Source organism: Oncorhynchus gorbuscha, linkage group LG24, assembly GCF_021184085.1.
Source record: "Oncorhynchus gorbuscha isolate QuinsamMale2020 ecotype Even-year linkage group LG24, OgorEven_v1.0, whole genome shotgun sequence".
NCBI classification, from domain to species: Eukaryota; Metazoa; Chordata; class Actinopteri; order Salmoniformes; family Salmonidae; genus Oncorhynchus; species Oncorhynchus gorbuscha.
In genome coordinates this window covers 3151922-3171517 of record NC_060196.1, presented here as the reverse complement: position 1 = coordinate 3171517, position 19596 = coordinate 3151922, and the positions used below count along the sequence as shown (strand labels likewise).

Here is a 19596-nt window from a genome sequence, read left to right as displayed (position 1 = left end):
TGTGAGTCTCGAAACTGGGCAGTTTGTTTTGCTCCTCTCTCTCCTCGTGTAACGGATGTGAAACGGCTAGCTAGTTAGCGGTGGTGCGCGTTAAATAGCATTTCAATCGGTGACGTCACTTGCTCTGAGACCTTGAAGTAGTGGTTCCCCTTGCTCTGCAAGGGCCGCGGCTTTTGTGGAGCGATGGGTAACGATGCTTCGTGGATGACTGTTGTTGATGTGTGCAGAGGGTCCCTGGTTCGAGCCCGGGTATGGGCGAGGGGATGGTCTAAAGTTATACTGTTACACTTGCTCTCACCTCTCCCCGCTTTCCAACTGTCACTCTGTTTTTCTATCCTCTGTCTCTGTGTGAAATTGGCCGTTTTGCTCATTCTTTCAGTCTTCTGTCTCTCCCTCCACCCCTCTCTGCCTTAATTTTTCTCCTAGCTTGTATTTTCTCAAACCCAATTTCTTGATTGAGGACTCTCTTTCTCTATCTCAATCAATCAAATTCGTTTTATGAAGTCCTTTTTACATCAACAGTTGTCACAAAGTTCCTGTACAGATACTAAGCCTAGAACCCCAAAGAGCAAGCAATGCAGATGTAGAAGCACAGTGGCTAGGAAAAACTCACCAGAAAAGGCAGGAACAGAGGAAGAAAAGTAGAGCGGAACCAGGCTCCGAGGGGTGGCCAGTCCTCTTCCATCTTTCTATGTTTCTTTCTATAAAGAACCCTTTCTCCCTCTTTTCCAACAAATCCAATTTGTTTCTTTCTTTCCCTGGGTTGGTTGAGAACTCTCATACTACCTCTTTCTCTCTCTCTCATCCCTCTCTCCCAAACCCCAACCCTAGCAGCACATCTGTCGGCTTGTCACGGAGTACGTGTTATTGTCGTTGGGCTGAAGGTGGGTGGCGTTGGAGTGTGAGACATCTCTCCCCCGCTAGAACATCATGACTTCACTGCTTGAATATATGCCGATTCCTCCTACAATAAAAACCAATGGCCTTCTGGAAAGACATCTGTCCCACTCTTAAGTCATTTAGCAGACGCTCTTATCCAGAGCGACTTGGCTTGAGCTTTTGAGTCTCTCTTGACTTTCTCATCACCCATTTCTCGCGCCCTTTCCCCAAAGTTCTTTCTCTCACCGTCTCTCTTTGTTCTATTTTCCTCCCTCGTAAATTATTAATAACCTTTCATGTCAGGAATGGGTGTGACAGAAACCACTAATTTGAAGGTGTGTCCACATACTTTTGGCCATGTAGTGTAGTGTGCTAGTGTGCATATCGTAACGAAACAGCAGAGACCAGCTTATATCGCTGGAACATATGATGGTCATTTACATATTGGCCAATGAATCGTGTCAGAATAAATCATCTCAATAGCATTGGCTCACCCTAACGGTATCAGAGAGGGTTGACATAAACATGATTGACAATAACGAAATAGAAACCAGACAGCTTCACCACAGTTGGAAAAACTTGCAATAAAATGTATTGTACCTCACAATCATTGACTCACACACGTGCAACATTGTACTATAGAACTGTACTGTATATCATTAACACTGCCAAAAATATTTACATATTCCCCTATATAACAAAATAGCAATACTGTAGAGTTCTGCTAGATATAGCATACAACATTTTCATAACATTCCCAAAACCCACAGCTGGTATACAAGTCTAGATAAAAGAACACAGACTCTTAAACAGCACACATACAGTGACAATTGTCATGTGCCATTCCCAATATTGTAGCCCTCTCTCTTAAAAACATGGTCGTGTCAACTGTCAACCGCATTTAAGGTCAACCGTATTCAAAAGATGTTTTGTGCCATTTCGTTGTAGTATACAGAACTCTCCTTCATGTGAAAAAATGCATTCTAGGTAGTACACAACTGGTACACAACCAGTTAAAGACAGAGAACTAAAAGCTATATTTAAATTAGGAGTTTCTATTATGTAATTTTATGTATACCTGACATAATTATACCATCATTGGGGTAAACAAGAACCTACTATAATATGTGCATTCATTACTTTATATTTGGAAGAACACGCCGGTTTCTATAAGTGTTCATTAAATGTTCTGGCTTCACACACAAGTAAAGATGTCAGACACGCATACACACTCACGCACACAAATGCACGCACACACGCACACAGTACAATCAGCATCTATCAAAACGATGCCATGAGTTATGGTGGAGCACTTAACTCCTCCATGACTCAATCCCCATCCTCCTATACCGTGCAGTTCCCATCACTGATTTAGAAGCACTGGATTGGTGTAAACATTGGCTGGAGGGCGTTTCCACCATTATAAAATCCATTACTTTAAGTGTGCACACTTAGTGAGAAGTGTAGAGAATCGGAATGCAAAAAGTGGGAAGAATATGCTTTTAACTGAGCCATGTTCAATGCATCACTCTTCAGTCTCCATTCAATCGATTGATTAAATATACATTTATGACGCTTATACAATATTAATCACACAGATGTAGTGTATTTCACAAACTGATACTGCAAAACAAAGCTAAATGTAAGGAGTCTGACACACTAGGAGGGCATACAGATGTACCTAATGCATAAGCGTGGGAGATTTCAACATTCTCCCATAGATTCTGTAATCCTTCTCTGATTGACAAGGACAGGGGGGAATATGGGTAATATGAACTTCTTACATAACTGGGAGTTGATTGGTTGTTGATTGGTTGGCGGCCTAAAGGAACCAATGATTAAATGAACGAACACATAGTAAGGAAGAGAAACGCAGTAGATGCTCGATGACAACAGTGGCCTTGTGCCATTTCATGCAGATTTTAGCCTGAAAATGTAATCTAAATTGCATATTAAAGTAATATAAGATTAATATATGTTAAGGATGAAAGTACACATTTGTAAATCAATTAATGTGTTGAGAACCTTGAGGGGACTCCAAAGGAGAGAGGAATCAAACTCAAATAAAAAAAATGGCCTTTGATACAAACAGAGCAGTCGTCAAAATCGGGGAACCATGAATTAATACATGTCATTCAAAATGCATTAGCATTACCAGTGAGCTCTTGAAACCAGGCAAATATTCTCTCTACTCCATTTCTCCTGGACTGTAAACATTTACCTCCATTTTCTTTTTCTTACAAAAATAAACTTATTTTCATACTAAAATAAATGCTGTTCGTCAGACTTTCGTTTCCCTACACGACGAATGTACAAAAAAACCTGCCATTTTGGAATTCATCATAGGAAAAAAAGAAAACATTTTATCCTCAGAAGAAATGACTAAGGAGGTACAAACTATCTGCAACAGGGTTTAGTCAACTCTTTCATAATGAATTCACAGTCAACCAAAGCCACAACCAATGCATGGTATTCCTTCACCAAGGGGCTATCTAGTCTCTCTAGATGGACCAGTTGCTTCCCACAATGTACCAATGTTCCAGCATACTAGTGCGGTTGCCCTAGGTCTGGGATGTCTCAGACTAGGGGCTATCTAATACACCGAGTTCAGATGTGACATGACATTAAAACGGAACAAACAGCCACTACTATCGCCTCCTGTGCTGTGTTACTGGCGGTGCTAATAAAGCTGTAGCAGTTTGAAACAGGGCTGTAGCTGACATCATCACTACAAATCTCCATTACCGTGGGCTGTGATTGTCAACTGGTGTGGTAAAACAAACTCGTAGTTGGTCCCCACAACACATGGTGTACAGTACTTCAGAAGTGTAAATAAACAATAGTCCTAAAGACCCCTAAATTAAGGATAAGGATGCAATTTAACAATCGGATATTCAGAAATGCTTGACAACATGTGCATAGTATAAATGCTACAATACCAACAGCGTAGAATGTTAAGGAAATTATTTCAAGCAGAGATGGTGAAAAAACATCAACTTCAAGTTTACCACAAGTAAATGCTGGTCACTCAGAACACGCACTAACTGTTTTCAACACTCAAAGCCCATGCTGCAGGAGGCTTATATTGACCATATACAGTATAAATAGATATTCCTATAACGAGGTGTAAAGATTTCCGTGTTTCATTCTGGAATACGTTGGCAGTGATGATCTCGTAGAAAGAAATCAAAATGTCACATGTCCAAAGAGTCAATAAAGTGATGGTGACATGGAGACAACTAACAGAGGTGCTAAACTATACCCCCAGTCCAGAGGCTAATGACAAGAGCTGTGATTGGCTGCCTGGTTTCCATGGCGACTGAACGTGACAGCAGTCAGAAAAGGGAGGCAGGACAGGAGGACCCTGTAGATGAGGCAGTGGGGACAGATAGGTGTGTTGCACTGCTATGGGTTCTATTGCTTGCTTGTCTCTTATTTATTTGGAGCCACTACCTCCCATCAGGGGGCCAGGCGCTGCCCCTTCGGTCCCGTTTCTCATCTCCAAGTCGACCCCGGGAGCTTTCTTCCTACTTGGCTCTGATTGGCTCAGGACTTGACCTCATCACGGTCGTGCCCGAGGGAGAGCTCCATGTCAGACAGACCCACCTCCACAGCCAAGATGAGGGAGGTGTCCGAGTCGCTGCTCAGCGGGGGCTGGTGCTCACCTGCAGGGAGAGAGAGACCGGTCAGCACAGACACAACATGGTGGTCACCTTTTAAAGAGAGGGTGATACAGGTAAATCTGAATGGACCCAAAATGGCGGTTAATGTGCAGTAGAAGAGACAAGATGAGGCGACTGATGAAGGCATAGTAGGGAACCTGACGAGATGTAAACTGCTCTGTAAGTGCTGTGATGTCCACTTGACTAAAGACAGACTGCACTACACCGGGCCTTAGGAGATGTCAGCGCTACACCGGGCCTTATGAGATAGCAGCGCTACACCGGGCCTTAGGAGATAGCAGCGCAACACAGGGCCTTAGGAGATAGCAGCGCTACACCGGGCCTTAGGAGATAGCAGCGCTACACCGGGCCTTAGGAGATAGCAGCGCTACACCGGGCCTTAGGAGATATCAGCGCTACACCGGGCCTTAGGAGATAGCAGCGCTACACCGGGCCTTAGGAGATAGCAGCGCAACGCCGGGCCTTAGGAGATAGCAGCGCTACGCCGGGCCTTAGGAGATAGCAGCGCTACACCGGGCCTTAGGAGATAGCAGCGCTACACCAGGCCTTAGGAGATAGCAGTGCTACACAGTCAGATGAATAGAAAACAACTAGAGAAGTACAGGGGACCATCAATCTACTTCACATATGCTCTCTATGGACTAACACCACTCCTGTCCCACTTTCCTGCAGCAAATTGGGCCTTTTTTTGGCAACATTCTGTAGCACGGTCCAAAGTGAAGGATAACCGTAATAAGTTAACAGACAGCGCTCGGTGTTAACGCTGGCGGGCATGGCGTGCACCGCGATCTGTCACTGCAACACGGCAATTCAGCAGAACACTGATAGATCAGATCCTTCATCTCAGGGCGGTTGTCATGCGGCACCGTGAGCTAGTTAGCGCCGCGACAAACAAACAACAGAACTCCCATTAACTTCTTCAAGATAGGGGGCGCTCTTTTAATTTTTGGATAAAAAACGTTCCCGTTTTAAACAAGATATTTTGTCACGAAAATATGCTCGACTATGCATGTAATTGACAGCTTTGGATAGAAAAAACTCTGACGTTTCCAAAACTGCAAAGATATTATCTGTGAGTGCCCCAGAACTAATTCTACAGGCGAAACCAATATGAAATTTCATACAGGAAATGGTCCAGATTTTGAATGCGCTGTGTTCCAATGTCTCCTTATATGGCTGTGAATGCGCCAGGAATGAGCCTGCACTTTCTGTCGTTTCCCCAAGGTGTCTGCAGCATTGTGACATATTTGTAGGCATATCATTGGAAGATTGACCATAAGAGACTACATTTACCAGGTGTCCGCCCGGTGTCCTCCGTCAAAATTATTGTGTAATCTCCAGCTCCATGCGCGTTTCATTTTCTTCAGAGGAGAATGTCAACTGCCACAAATGATTTATCATCGATAGATATGTGAAAAACACCTTGAGGATTGATTCTCAACAACGTTTGCCATGTTTCTGTCGATATTATGGAGTTAATTTGGAAAAAAGTTTTCGTTGTAATGACTTAATTTTCTGTTTTTTTTCTTACCCAAACGTGATGAACAAAACGGAGCGATTTGTCCTACACAACTAATCTTTTTGGAAAAACTGAACATTTGCTATCTAACTGAGAGTCTCCTCATTGAAAATATCTGAAGTTCTTCAAAGGTAAATTCTTTTAATTGAATGCTTTTCTTGTTTTTGTGAAAATGTTGCATGCTGAATGCTAGGCTTAATGCTATGCTAGCTATCAATACTCTTACACAAATGCTTGTTTAGCTATGGTTCAAAAGCATATTTGGAAAATCTGAGATGACAGTGTTGTTAACAAAAGGCTAAGCTTGAGAGCAAATATATTTATTTAATTTAATTTGCGATTTTCATGAATAGTTAACGTTGCGTTATGGTAATGAGCTTGAGGCTATAAATAGGATCCCGGATACGGGATTGCTCGTCGCAACAGGTTAACTCCCAGCTATTTGAGTCTCACTTGACAACCAACACAACAGAAATCAACAGTGTGTGTGTGTGTGTGTGTGTGTGTGTGTGTGTGTGTGTGTGTGTGTGTGTGTGTGTGTGTGTGTGTGTGTGTGTGTGTGTGTGTGTGTGTGTGTGTGTGTGTGTGTGTGTGTGTGTGTGTGTGTGTGTGTGTGTGTGTGTGTGTGTGTGTGTTAATTACACATCATCCATTTCCAAATACACTGGCATAAGCTATTTGAATTACTTAGTGAAAGTGGAACCAATTTTACAACCATACAAGTTGCAAGCAGGCATCAAACATGAGCTGCACCCTCAAGGAGGTAAATGTCAACCTAATACTAATATATAACAGTTCAATCCTGTCTGTCCATGGCTACATTTTGTCATGGTTACATAAAGGCTTGGAGGGAGGGAGAGAGAGAGGGGAGGGAGTCTGAAGGTGTGTCCTGAAAGGCTCTGGCGTAGCAGCAGGAGTTCAGGCTCTAAGTGATGCCAGCTGCTATTCACAGAGACTGGTGAGGAACAGAGAGAGAGAGAGAGACTGGTGAGGAACAGAGAGAGAGAGAGAGAGAGAGAGAGAGAGACTGGTGAGGAACAGAGAGAGAGAGACACTGGTGAGGAACAGAGAGAGAGAGAGAGACACTGGTGAGGAACAGAGAGAGAGAGACACTGGTGAGGAACAGAGAGAGAGAGAGACACTGGTGAGGAACAGAGAGAGAGAGAGACACTGGTGAGGAACAGAGAGAGAGAGAGAGACTGGTGAGGAACAGAGAGAGAGAGAGAGACTGGTGAGGAACAGAGAGAGAGAGAGAGACTGGTGAGGAACAGAGAGAGAGAGAGAGAGAGAGAGAGAGAGACTGGTGAGGAACAGAGAGAGAGAGAGAGAGAGACTGGTGAGGAACAGAGAGAGAGACTGGTGAGGAACAGAGAGAGAGAGAGAGACTTGTGAGGAACAGAGAGAGAGAGAGAGAGACTGGTGAGGAACAGAGAGAGAGAGAGACTTGTGAGGAACAGAGAGAGAGAGAGAGAGACTGGTGAGGAACAGAGAGAGCGAGACTGGTGAGGAACAGAGAGAGAGAGACTGGTGAAGAACAGAGAGAGAGAGCCTGATGAGGAACAGGGAGAGAGAGAGGCTGGTGAGGAACAGAGAGAGACCCTAGTGCGGAACAGAGAGAGAGAGAGAGACTTGTGAGGAACAGAGAGAGAGAGAGGCTGGTGAGGAACAGAGAGAGAGAGAGACTGGTGAGGAACAGAGAGAGCGAGACTGGTGAGGAACAGAGAGAGCGAGACTGGTGAGGAACAGAGAGAGAGAGACTGGTGAGGAACAGAGAGAGAGAGAGAGACTGGTGAGGAACAGAGAGAGAGAGACTGGTGAGGAACAGAGAGAGAGAGACTGGTGAGGAACAGAGAGAGAGACTGGTGAGAACTGAGACTGGTGAGGAACAGAGAGAGAGAGTGGTGAGGAACAGAGAGAGAGAGACTGGTGAGGAACTGGTGAGGAACAGAGAGAGAGAGACTGGTGAGGAACAGAGAGAGAGAGACTGGTGAGGAACAGAGAGAGAGAGACTGGTGAGGAACAGAGAGAGAGAGACTGGTGAGGAACAGAGAGAGAGAGAGACTGGTGAGGAACAGAGAGAGCGAGACTGGTGAGGAACAGAGAGAGAGAGACTGGTGAGGAACAGAGAGAGAGAGACTGGTGAGGAACTGGTGAGGAACAGAGAGAGAGAGACTGGTGAGGAACAAGAGAGAGAGAGAGAGAGAGAGAGAGAGAGAGAGAGGCTGGTGAGGAAGAGAGAGAGAGAGACTGGTGAGGAACAGAGAGAGAGGGAGAAAGAGAGAGAGAGAGAGAGAAAGAGAGAGAGAGAGACTGGTGAGGAACAGAGAGAGAGAGAGAGAGAGAAAGAGAGAGAGAGAGACTGGTGAAGAACAGAGAGAGAGAGAGAGGCTGGTGAGGAACAGAGAGAGAGAGAGAGGCTGGTGAGGAACAGAGAGAGAGAGAGGCTGGTGAGGAACAGAGAGAGAGAGAGACTGGTGAGGTTACAGAGAGAGAGAGAGACTGGTGAGGAACAGAGAGAGAGAGAGACTGGTGAGGAACAGAGAGAGAGAGAGACTGGTGAGGAACAGAGAGAGAGAGAGACTGGTGACGAACAGAGAGAGAACAGAGACTGGTGAGGAACAGAGACTGGTCAGGAACAGAGAGAGAGAGAGAGAGAGAGAGAGGCTGGTGAGGAAGAGAGAGAGAGAGAGGCTGGTGAGGAACAGAGAGAGAGAGAGTGAGGAAGAGAGAGAGAGAGAGAGAGAGAGAGAGAGAGAGAGAGAGAGAGAGAGAGAGAGAGAGAGAGAGAGAGACTGGTGAGGAACAGAGAGAGAGATTGGTGAAGAACAGAGAGAGAGAGAGAGGCTGGTGAGGAACAGAGAGAGAGAGAGACTGGTGAGGAACAGAGAGAGAGAGAGACTGGTGAGGAACAGAGAGAGAGAGAGACTGGTGAGGAACAGAGAGAGAGAGACTGGTGAGGAACAGAGAGAGAGAGACTGGTGAGGAACAGAGAGAGAGAGACTGGTGAGGAACAGAGAGAGAGACTGGTGAGGAACAGAGAGAGACTGGTGAGGAACAGAGAGAGAGAGAGGAACAGAGAGAGAGACTGGTGAGGAACAGAGAGAGAGACTGGTGAGGAACAGAGAGAGAGAGACTGGTGAGGAACAGAGAGAGAGAGACTGGTGAGGAACAGAGAGAGAGAGACTGGTGAGGAACAGAGACTGGTGAGGAACAGAGAGAGAGAGACTGGTGAGGAACAGAGAGAGAGAGACTGGTGAGGAACAGAGAGAGAGAGACTGGTGAGGAACAGAGAGAGAGAGAGACTGGTGAGGAACAGAGAGAGAGAGAGACTGGTGAGGAACAGAGAGAGCGAGACTGGTGAGGAACAGAGAGAGAGAGAGACTGGTGAGGAACAGAGAGAGAGAGAGACTGGTGAGGAACAGAGAGAGAGAGACTGGTGAGGAACAGAGAGAGAGAGACTGGTGAGGAACAGAGAGAGAGAGACTGGTGAGGAACAGAGAGAGAGAGACTGGTGAGGAACAGAGAGAGAGAGAGAGAGAGAGAGAGAGAGAGAGAGGCTGGTGAGGAAGAGAGAGAGAGAGAGGCTGGTGAGGAACAGAGAGAGAGGGAGAGAGAGAGAGAGAGAGAGAGAGAAAGAGAGAGAGAGAGACTGGTGAGGAACAGAGAGAGAGAGAGAGAGAGAAAGAGAGAGAGAGAGACTGGTGAAGAACAGAGAGAGAGAGAGAGAGAGGCTGGTGAGGAACAGAGAGAGAGAGAGACTGGTGACGAACAGAGAGAGAGAGAGAGACTGGTGAGGAACAGAGAGTGGGGGAGCGAGAGAGAGAGAGACTGGTCAGGAACAGAGAGAGAGAGAGAGAGAGAGAGAGGCTGGTGAGGAACAGAGAGAGAGAGAGGCTGGTGAGGAACAGAGAGAGAGAGAGAGAGAGAGAGAGAGAGAGAGAGAGAGAGAGAGAGAGAGAGAGAGAGAGAGAGAGAGAGAGAGAGAGAGAGAGATGGTGAGGAACAGAGAGAGAGATTGGTGAAGAACAGAGAGAGAGAGAGAGGCTGGTGAGGAACAGAGAGAGAGAGAGACTGGTGAGGAACAGAGAGAGAGAGAGACTGGTGACGAACAGAGAGAGAGAGAGAGACTGTGAGGAACAGAGAGAGAGAGAGACTGGTGAGGAACAGAGAGAGAGAGAGACTGGTCAGGAACAGAGAGAGAGAGAGACTGGTCAGGAACAGAGAGAGAGAGAGAGACTGGTGAGGAACAGAGAGAGAGAGAGAGACTGGTGAGGAACAGAGAGAGAGAGAGAGAGACTGGTCAGGAACAGAGAGAGAGAGACTGGTCAGGAACAGAGAGAGAGAGAGAGACTTGTCAGGAACAGAGAGAGAGAGAGAGACTTGTCAGGAACAGAGAGAGAGAGAGAGAGAGAGAGAGAGAGAGAGAGAGAGAGAGAGAGAGAGAGAGAGAGAGAGAGAGAGAGAGAGAGAGAGAGAGAGAGAGAGAGAGAGAGAGAGAGAGAGAGAGAGAGAGAGAGAGAGAGAGAGAGAGAGAGACTGGTCAGGAACAGAGACAGAGAGAGAGAGAAAGAGAGGGAGAGACTGGTGAGGAACAGAGAGAGAGAGAGCCTGATGAGAGAGACAGAGAGAGAGATGTGAGTGGAGGAGAGGTTAAGGCTTGCATTAGGAGAGAGAGAGTAGCAGCACTGCAGACTGGCTCTAGCAGACATGCAAACACACATCTCATCATCTATTTTATACACACACACACACGCACACGCACACACACACGCGCGCACGCACACGCAAGCGCACACGCACACGCGCACACACACACATCTCTTATCATAATCCTCTTTGAAACCAGGCTGACAGACCTACGGCTGCCAGGAGCATCTATAATAACATCACTAGGGAGATCAAACAATTATATCAGGTAGGAAAGACCAGGAGCACTTGGTATGACTCAGGAGGCTTATTTGTCCTGTATGACTCAACATGAACAGCTCTGCTGGTTGTCACTTCAAATCAGAGAGGTATAATGCAAAGCAGGTTCAAGGAGTTAGCCAGCTAACTTGCCTGAATATTCTGAAATATCTTTATAGTTGTTTTTATAAAGATAAACCTGAAATGGGCATGATCTAACTGAGCCAACAAGCAAAAACACATCTCTAAACTTAGCTTTCCTACTGAACCTGAAAATAAACTGTTACTTCTGGTTGTTTATCAAAGTCAGCTGGCTAACTAGTAGTGTACCCCTAAGACATACCTAAGACATACCACTCTTCGAGGGGAGTACTGATCTAGGATCAGTTTAGCAGTTTAGATCGTAGTAAATACCATTATATGTACAGCCTTCCTATTTCGAAGACACTGTGAATATGGGCCTGGAACTTTCTTTCTCCTTACCCCAAATGTTATCCCCCTCAGTGCGCGCCAAGTTTGTTTTACTGCCTATACTGCAGTAAGCTATCGTGCTGGTGACAGCCAGACTACAATACGGCTAAAGGCCTAGAGTGGCAGTACTGCCGTGCCATTCCATAAGCAATGACTCAGCCCGATTGGGCTCTGCGTTTTGCGCAACCCACAAATCACTCTCCCTGACATCGCAGATCCATCCTGGGGCTTAAAATAAACAGCAGGTGGGGGATTTTGAATACGCTCCGGGATGGAACCGAGAAAGCTAACATTTAACACAAAGGTAGGTGTGACAAGCAATGCCAAGGCTCGAAATGGGGACAAGCTGTGCACAGTTGAAAGACATACAGGCATGTAAACGCAGTGTAAAAAGTGTTCAACTACCTTGAAGGTAGAACATTGACTGTCATTCGTAGGAGCGCAAGAAGTCGGCTTGTGTTATGGGAATGAGGGAGGGATAAACAAAAAAGTACAAGGTTCTCCCTAGTTTTCTGATGTTTTAAAGGGGCTTAGCAGGTTGACGCTGTCCAAAGTTTTACCAGGTCTTTAAGGTACAGTAGAGGCCTCGGGAAGCTAATAAGACGCTGTCACAAAGGCAGCATTAACTTGTTCCATTGGCACAAGAGACTCGAGAGGCGAGCGTTTTGGTCGGAGGCCCCGCCAACTGCAGGTGGAATTTCAGCACGGTGGGCAGGACAGGAAGTGGGCCATGCCAGCATCAACACACTCCTGCCCCACTTTCCGGGACGACTGCATGCATGCATGCAGGCAGGCAGGCAGGCAGGCAGGCAGGCAGGCAGGCAGGCAGGCACACACACACACACACACACAAACTAATAAGTTCCATGTGCTAACCAGCTGTTAAACAAACAGACTAACTCAAAAAACACAACGTGCCTATCAATGGCTCAGTGCTGTAGTGCCTCATCATAATACCTTGCTAATAGCAAGCACGGCAACCTTAAAACATACTCTTATGCTACTTATGTAAACCATGCCAATGCATTTGGGTAATCTTGTGACTTTGAAAAAAGGGAGCACTATTCCTTCTCTGGCCAGGGACTGGATTGAGGGAACAGTGAAACAGGTGGCTGATGGCCTAGTTCTGGCCTTGGACTAGCTAAGCCACGCCAGTACAGCAGCCCTGGACTAGCTAAGCCACGCCAGTACAGCAGCCCTGGGCTAGCTAAGCCACACCAGTACAGCAGCCCTGGACTAGCTAAGCCACGCCAGTACAGCAGCCCTGGACTAGCTAAGCCACGCCAGTACAGCAGCCCTGGACGAGCTAAGCCACGCCAGTACAGCAGCCCTGGACTAGCTAAGCCACGCCAGTACAGCAGCCCTGGACTAGCTAAGCCACGCCAGTACAGCAGCCCTGGACGAGCTAAGCCACGCCAGTACAGCAGCCCTGGACTAGCTAAGCCACGCCAGTACAGCAGCCCTGGTCTAGCTAAGCCACGCCAGTACAGCAGCCCTGGGCTAACTAAGCCACGCCAGTACAGCAGCCCTGGCCTAGCTAAGCCACGCCAGTACAAGGCTGAATTTGAAATGGTACGGTATTACCTATATAGTGTACTACTTTTAACTAGAGCCTCTGGTCAAAAATAGTGCATTATATAGGTAATAGAGTGTTGTTGTGGACGCACATGTGAAGAACCAGGACATTGTGGTCTGTTAGAGAGAGCAACTACTCTCTGTTCTGGTGGAGACAGAGAGGACACTGTGGTCTATTTCAGAATACAGTACTCTTATTTCCCACCATAGCACAGCTCTGAACATGACTGGTATGGGTGTTCTGGTGTTCACTGGTTTGTGTTGAGGAAGTACAGGTGAGTTGAAGAAGTTCTGTTAGTGCTGGGATGGAACCAAAGCATAGGTGTGTGTGAGAGAGTGTGTTACATGTACAGTGCCTTGCGAAAGTATTCAGCCCCCTTGTACAGTGCGACCTTTTGTCACATTTCAGGCTTCAAACATAAAGATATAAAACTGTATTTTTTTGTGAAGAATCAACAACAAGTGGGACACAATCATGAAGTGGAACGACATTTATTGGATATTTCAAACTTTTTTAACAAATCAAAAACGGAAAAATTGGGCGTGCAAAATTATTCAGCCCCCTTAAGTTAATACTTTGTAGCGCCACCTTTTGCTGCGATTACAGCTGTAAGTCGCTTGGGGTATGTCTCTATCAGTTTTGCACATCGAGAGACTGAATTTTTTCCCCATTCCTCAGTGAGGTTGGATGGAGAGCATTTGTGAACAGCAGTTTTCAGTTCTTTCCACAGATTCTCGATTGGATTCAGGTCTTTGACTTGGCCATTCTAACACCTGGATATGTTTATTTTTGAACCATTCCATTGTAGATTTTGCTTTATGTTTTGGATCATTGTCTTGTTGGAAGACAAATCTCCGTCCCAGTCTCAGGTCTTTTGCAGACTCCATCAGGTTTTCTTCCAGAATGGTCCTGTATTTGGCTCCATCCATCTTCCCATCAATTTTAACCATCTTCCCTGTCCCTGCTGAAGAAAAGCAGGCCCAAACCATGATGCTGCCACCACCATGTTTGACAGTGGGGATGGTGTGTTCAGGGTGATGAGCTGTGTTGCTTTTACGCCAAACATAATGTTTTGCATTGTTGCCAAAAAGTTCAATTTTGGTTTCATCTGACCAGAGCACCTTCTTCCACATGTTTGGTGTGTCTCCCAGGTGGCTTGTGGCAAAATTTAAACTACACTTTTTATGGATATCTTTAAGAAATGGCTTTCTTCTTGCCACTCTTCCATAAAGGCCAGATTTGTGCAATATACAAATGATTTTTGTCCTATGGACAGAGTCTCCCACCTCAGCTGTAGATCTCTGCAGTTCATCCAGAGTGAGCATGGGCCTCTTGGCTGCATCTCTGATCAGTCTTCTCCTTGTATGAGCTGAAAGTTTAGAGGGACGGCTAGGTCTTGGTAGATTTGCAGTGGTCTGATACTCCTTCCATTTCAATATTATCGCTTGCACAGTGCATAGGTGTGTGTCTATACTCACTGCTGGCAATGTGTCGGCTGTCCCCAGCCTGTGGTAGTGTCTCGTGTGCGTCGTGGTAGACCTGAGGCAGCCCTATCGTCCTGTCCATGTCCACCGTGTCCAGCACCACCGAGCTCTCCTCCCCGTTCACTGTGATGTCTCTGGCCCCTGTGATTGCGTTGGTGGGCGGGCCTCCCACTGACATCTCATAGTCTGGCGGAATGTCACCCCCACAGTCAAAGTTGGGCTGAAATCAATCAATCAAATATAAAAACATCAAAAACACTTCCCAAAAATAAAATCTCTCCAGGATCAGGGTCGGGAATGAAAGATGGATAGATGTTGAAAGACAGAAACTCCTTACTGGTATTCCCAGCGTTTTGAGGATGTTCATTTTACACATGGGACAGGTCCGATGGTCCAGAAGCCAGGGGTCCACACAGCTTTTATGGAAGATGTGCCTGAGGACAGAGTCACACACACAGCCTTGATGACGTCATCCGTAGTAACAGTCTCCTTGGTAACATAGCATCACTCACCATGCTCTACATATGCTCTCAGGTACAGAACAGTAAATTATTGTGGCATATTAATGGCTACCAATCATTCCCAATAGACCTACTGCAACACATGATCTATAGGAGACAATGATAGTAATGGGTGTCAATGTGTCTGCTCTCTCTAGTTACACTGACAAATGGGAGAGGCTGTCATACCTGCACGGCAATATCCTAACAACATCATTCGCTTTATAGCCCTCGATGCACACAGCACAGTTGTCAAAGTCAGACTCCGTTTCCTAGAACACCAAACACACAGGAGACATTTGGTTGGTTGTCTAGTCTCCTTTTCATTTCCTGGAAGGTGAATAAAGCAGAGCGGATCAAAAGCCATGCAGCCTGTATAATTCATTCAAATTTAAACACACACACACAGAGAGAGAAAATAAAAACGAGTCAGTCATTATCATTGGGCTGATGGAAGTTCATTACCAAATGCTGCGCTTAGCAGGAGCGTGAGGAAACGGTTCGCTTCGGTTTAGAACCATATCACTGCTACTTAAATAGGTGCTTTTGGAAACACTTTACTTGAAGAGGGTCTATACATAAGGCATTCATAACCCCTTCATGAAACCAGTCATGAAACCTTTATGAGTGTGGCAGTATCATTCATAACAACCTTCGTAACACATTTATCCAACATCATAGAAGAGGTTCGTAAAGTACGCAGCCAGGTGTACCTTGTCTCCTTTCCTGATGGTTCGTACTTGGAGCTTACTGATGGCCTTCTTGGCTGCGTCTCCGAGACGTCTCTGCTCATAGAAGATCAAAGAACAACAAAGAAGGTGGGGGAAAAATAAGCAACCCAACCTGGCAACCCAACCTGGCAACCCAACCTGGCAACCCAACCTGACAACCCAAAAGAGAGAAAAGAATGTCTGGAATTTCCTATATATCCAATAATCGCTGACAAGGAATGGGAATGGACACGTTTCAAGGTTAGAGAAAGGGCCTGAGATGCACGGTCTCCATCTGAACCATGGTGGACCATATTACTGGTTAATAGATCTGAAGGAGACGTTCTGAGAGGCTGTGTAATGTTTTAACCCGGCAGGATGAACAGTCGCTTAGTGATGTTGACATAGCAGCGTCTCTGAGCTGACAGTTAACCCTTTGTTGCAGACCAGAGCAGAAAACACAGGCTGAGTCAGGTCACTGAGTAGTGCAAGGTATGAAAAAAGGGAAAGAGAGAGAAAAAGAGAGGGAGGGAGCGATAGAGAGCTAAATGCACGAGTAAGGGAGAGATTTGAGTGGATGATAGATAAATACTAAGAGACATTGAGAGAAAGGTAGGCTGTTAACCCTCGTCATCTAGGTCTACTCTCACTGTGGAAAAGAACTGCATCAGACCAGGCCACTGCCCACATCTGCTCTCAATCAATCATCAAGGAAAGTCATTGTGACATCAACAGAGAACAGATTTGTGGTTTCAGGCCTGGCCAGTTCTTGGAGTGAATCATAATTCAACTCCAGCAGGTATGAAAAATCAAAAAATTGTCACCATGGTGCCCATTCGCCTTGACAACCCATGCGGTTGTCTGTGACATTTGTGTCAACATCGGACAATCTTAGAAAAAGGTTTCTTCAGCTGTCCCCATAGGAAAACCCTTTGAAGAACCCTTTTTAGTTCCATGTAGAACCCTCTGTAGAAAGGGTTCCACATGCAACCCAAATGGTTTTACCTGGAACCAAAATAATTCTCCCTGCAAGCAAAAAGGGTTCATCAAAGGGTTCTCCTATGGGGACAACCGAAGAAACTTTTAAGGTTCTAGATAGCATCTTTTTTTTTGTAAAAGTGTGGGCCACAGTGTCTGCATTGACTACACTGTCCAACAGGACTACACGGTTGAATGTCCAACAGGTTTCCGCTAGCAAACCCAGCTGTCGCGGTATTTTAAATTTTGGCCTTCATTTCTGGACGGAAAAAGCAGGGAAAGGTTTAGAGTAGACAAATCACCTCAGAGAAAAGCAACTGCTCTACATATAGATATCGAAAAAGTATGTTCATACTGTTGTCAAACTGCTAGTTTACGCTGTCATTACGGTCATACCTTACCTGGTTGCGGTCACGAGTGTTGGCATATCTGAACCGCTGTATATAGTAGCAGACAACCTGCGTGTGATCAGACACACTGAAATACAGTAGGATGACATTACCAACCATGTCTTAATGTTATAATCCCTTCAGACGGTTGGTTACAATGCTACACTCACTATGTTCCTCACATTAACCCAGTACCCCCTGTATGTAGACTCGTTATTGTTATTTGGAGGGGGTTAGGGGGGGTGTACCAAATGACTACATTCATGTGTCTGTACAGTGAACCGTACCTGATTGCGGTCGCGAGCGTTGGCGTATCTGAACCGCTGTATGTAGTAGAAGATGAGCCATGCCAGGGAGATGATCATCAGGACGATGAAGGAGATGGAGACAAACACCACCGACGTTCTGCTCACATACTTCTGAAGGTTCCTCGTTCCTATGGTGATGTGCATGGTCACCGTGACGTTGCGTTCTAGTAGAGCAGCGATCTCCCGACCCTTGGGTTCCGGAATCATGATCGCCACGATATCCCCCGTACCTGTTGGAACAGGAATTTCCAGGTGAACAAAAAGAAGAGCAGTCGTTGGTAAAGTCAATCAAATATTTATCCGGTTTGTTAAAAGTTGCAAAAGGGAGACATTTCTAGAACAGAGCAGAGAAAATGTCTAAACGGGCCTCTTGGAAATGGGCACTGTATTTTCTAAGTCACACAACAGCTCCTGCTAAGCGCAACATTTGGTGTTGTGTGATTTAGAAAATACAGTGCCCATCTCCAAGAGGCCCGTTTAGACATTTTCTCTGCTCTGTTCTAGAACACCAGGCTGGGAGGAAGTCAAGACTTTGTCAGCTGCTACAAAATGTATCCAACCAACTACTGTAAATATGTTGTAGTTCATTGAAAAGGATCTGTTGAGACAACCTACACATCCATATTCATGTGCCAATATTTTTTTTGTATGGGACAGAGATCTGCAACATGTGGCTGTGGGACTGCATGTGGCTCTTTAATTGCTCCTTTGTGGCTTCATTAGATCCCATTAATTTGTATTGGATTTGAAACCTCTCTTTGGAGGTATCAGACCCTATTGTGTATCAGGGTTGAGCTAAACTATAAATAACCTGTATTCACAGAACACTGTCTGTAGAACACAGTGAGTAATTAGCATTAGGCTAGCCTACTGGGAGTTCATTCAGGCAGAGACAGGACGCAGAGCTAACAAAACAAAACCCCTGACTCTCCATGTCTGGGTCAGAGCCCTGTGGTCCTGTTCAGAAGGGAGAAAACATTACAGATATAGAACAAATCTGTATCTGTCGAACAGAAATGATTTGTCTGTCACAGAGTAAGGAATCATATCAGCTCTGTTCATTAGCTGACATTTCTATCAGCAACGTTTTGAACATTTCACGTCCCTGGTGTCACAATACCAGACCGCTTTGATAACACAGTCCAATTGACAATTAGGTCAGGCCCAGCTGCCACTAAAAAGGTTTGATCGGTAGCTCATTTAGGGTCAAACAAAGTACAACACACACCCCCCAGACACTCTACAAGGGAACATAATTTCATAGCAAAGCCATTAGTTCACACCACCAGATAGTCAACAGAGTGGACAATTGTAGGATATTTTAACACTTTCACAACTGAGTTGAAGGTTGTTGAGTTGAACGTTATCACGGTCATGGACAACAGAAGTGCCACTTTAACACGTTGTGTTTTAACACTTCAGTTAACTCCTTTCATAGTTGAAACTAGCAAGTTCTGACAGGGCTTCCCACCAGACATTATTCTCATCCTCACCTCTCATCTATCCCCTCTCCCTATGGCCTGTGACCTGACACTTCACACAATCCTCCCACCAGACATTATTCTCATCCTCACCTCTCATCTAGCCCCTCTCTCTATGGCCTGTGACCTGACACTTCACACAATCCTCCCACCAGACATTATTCTCATCCTCACCTCTCATCTAGCCCCTCTCCCGATGGCCTGTGACCTGACACTTCACACAATCCTCCCACCAGACATTATTCTCATCCTCACCTCTCATCTAGCCCCTCTCCCTATGGCCTGTGACCTGACACTTCACACAATCCTCTCACCAGACATTATTCTCATCCTCACCTCTCATCTAGCCCCTCTCCCTATGGCCTGTGACCTGACACTTCACACAATCCTCCCACCAGACATTATTCTCATCCTCACCTCTCATCTAGCCCCTCTCCCGATGGCCTGTGACCTGACACTTCACACAATCCTCAACCGTCACATCAAAAGATGCTATAGCTTCAATATATCCTTTCTTCACACAGAAAATTATCATTATAATTACATTGATAAAAGTCCTAAGCTAACACACTAAATAACACAATCGACTCCCCTCAAGATTTCAAAATGGTCGCCATTCACGTTCATAAGAAGCAGGCCAAAAAGCTTCAGAGAGGCAAGACTCCGAGTGCCTTAACTTGCAGCTACAGTATGTACTGCCTACCTGTCTATCA

At 45.8% G+C, this 19596-nt stretch overlaps 1 protein-coding gene across 1 annotated transcript in view; it reads right to left on the bottom strand.

Moving 5' to 3' along the window:
• Nucleotides 1–1259: 1259 nt before the first annotated feature.
• The window catches only part of LOC124013210 (RING finger protein 150-like), a 35382-nt gene continuing 17045 nt past the window's right edge, over nucleotides 1260–19596 (bottom strand). Inside the window, exons 2-7 of the mRNA XM_046327452.1 lie at nucleotides 17382–17632; nucleotides 15731–15802; nucleotides 15207–15289; nucleotides 14855–14951; nucleotides 14512–14737; nucleotides 1260–4544 (exon numbers count right to left, since the gene is read on the bottom strand). Coding sequence (XP_046183408.1) covers nucleotides 4426–4544; nucleotides 14512–14737; nucleotides 14855–14951; nucleotides 15207–15289; nucleotides 15731–15802; nucleotides 17382–17632 — 848 coding nt within the window. The 3' untranslated portion in view covers nucleotides 1260–4425. The remainder of the gene's footprint in view (nucleotides 4545–14511; nucleotides 14738–14854; nucleotides 14952–15206; nucleotides 15290–15730; nucleotides 15803–17381; nucleotides 17633–19596) is intronic.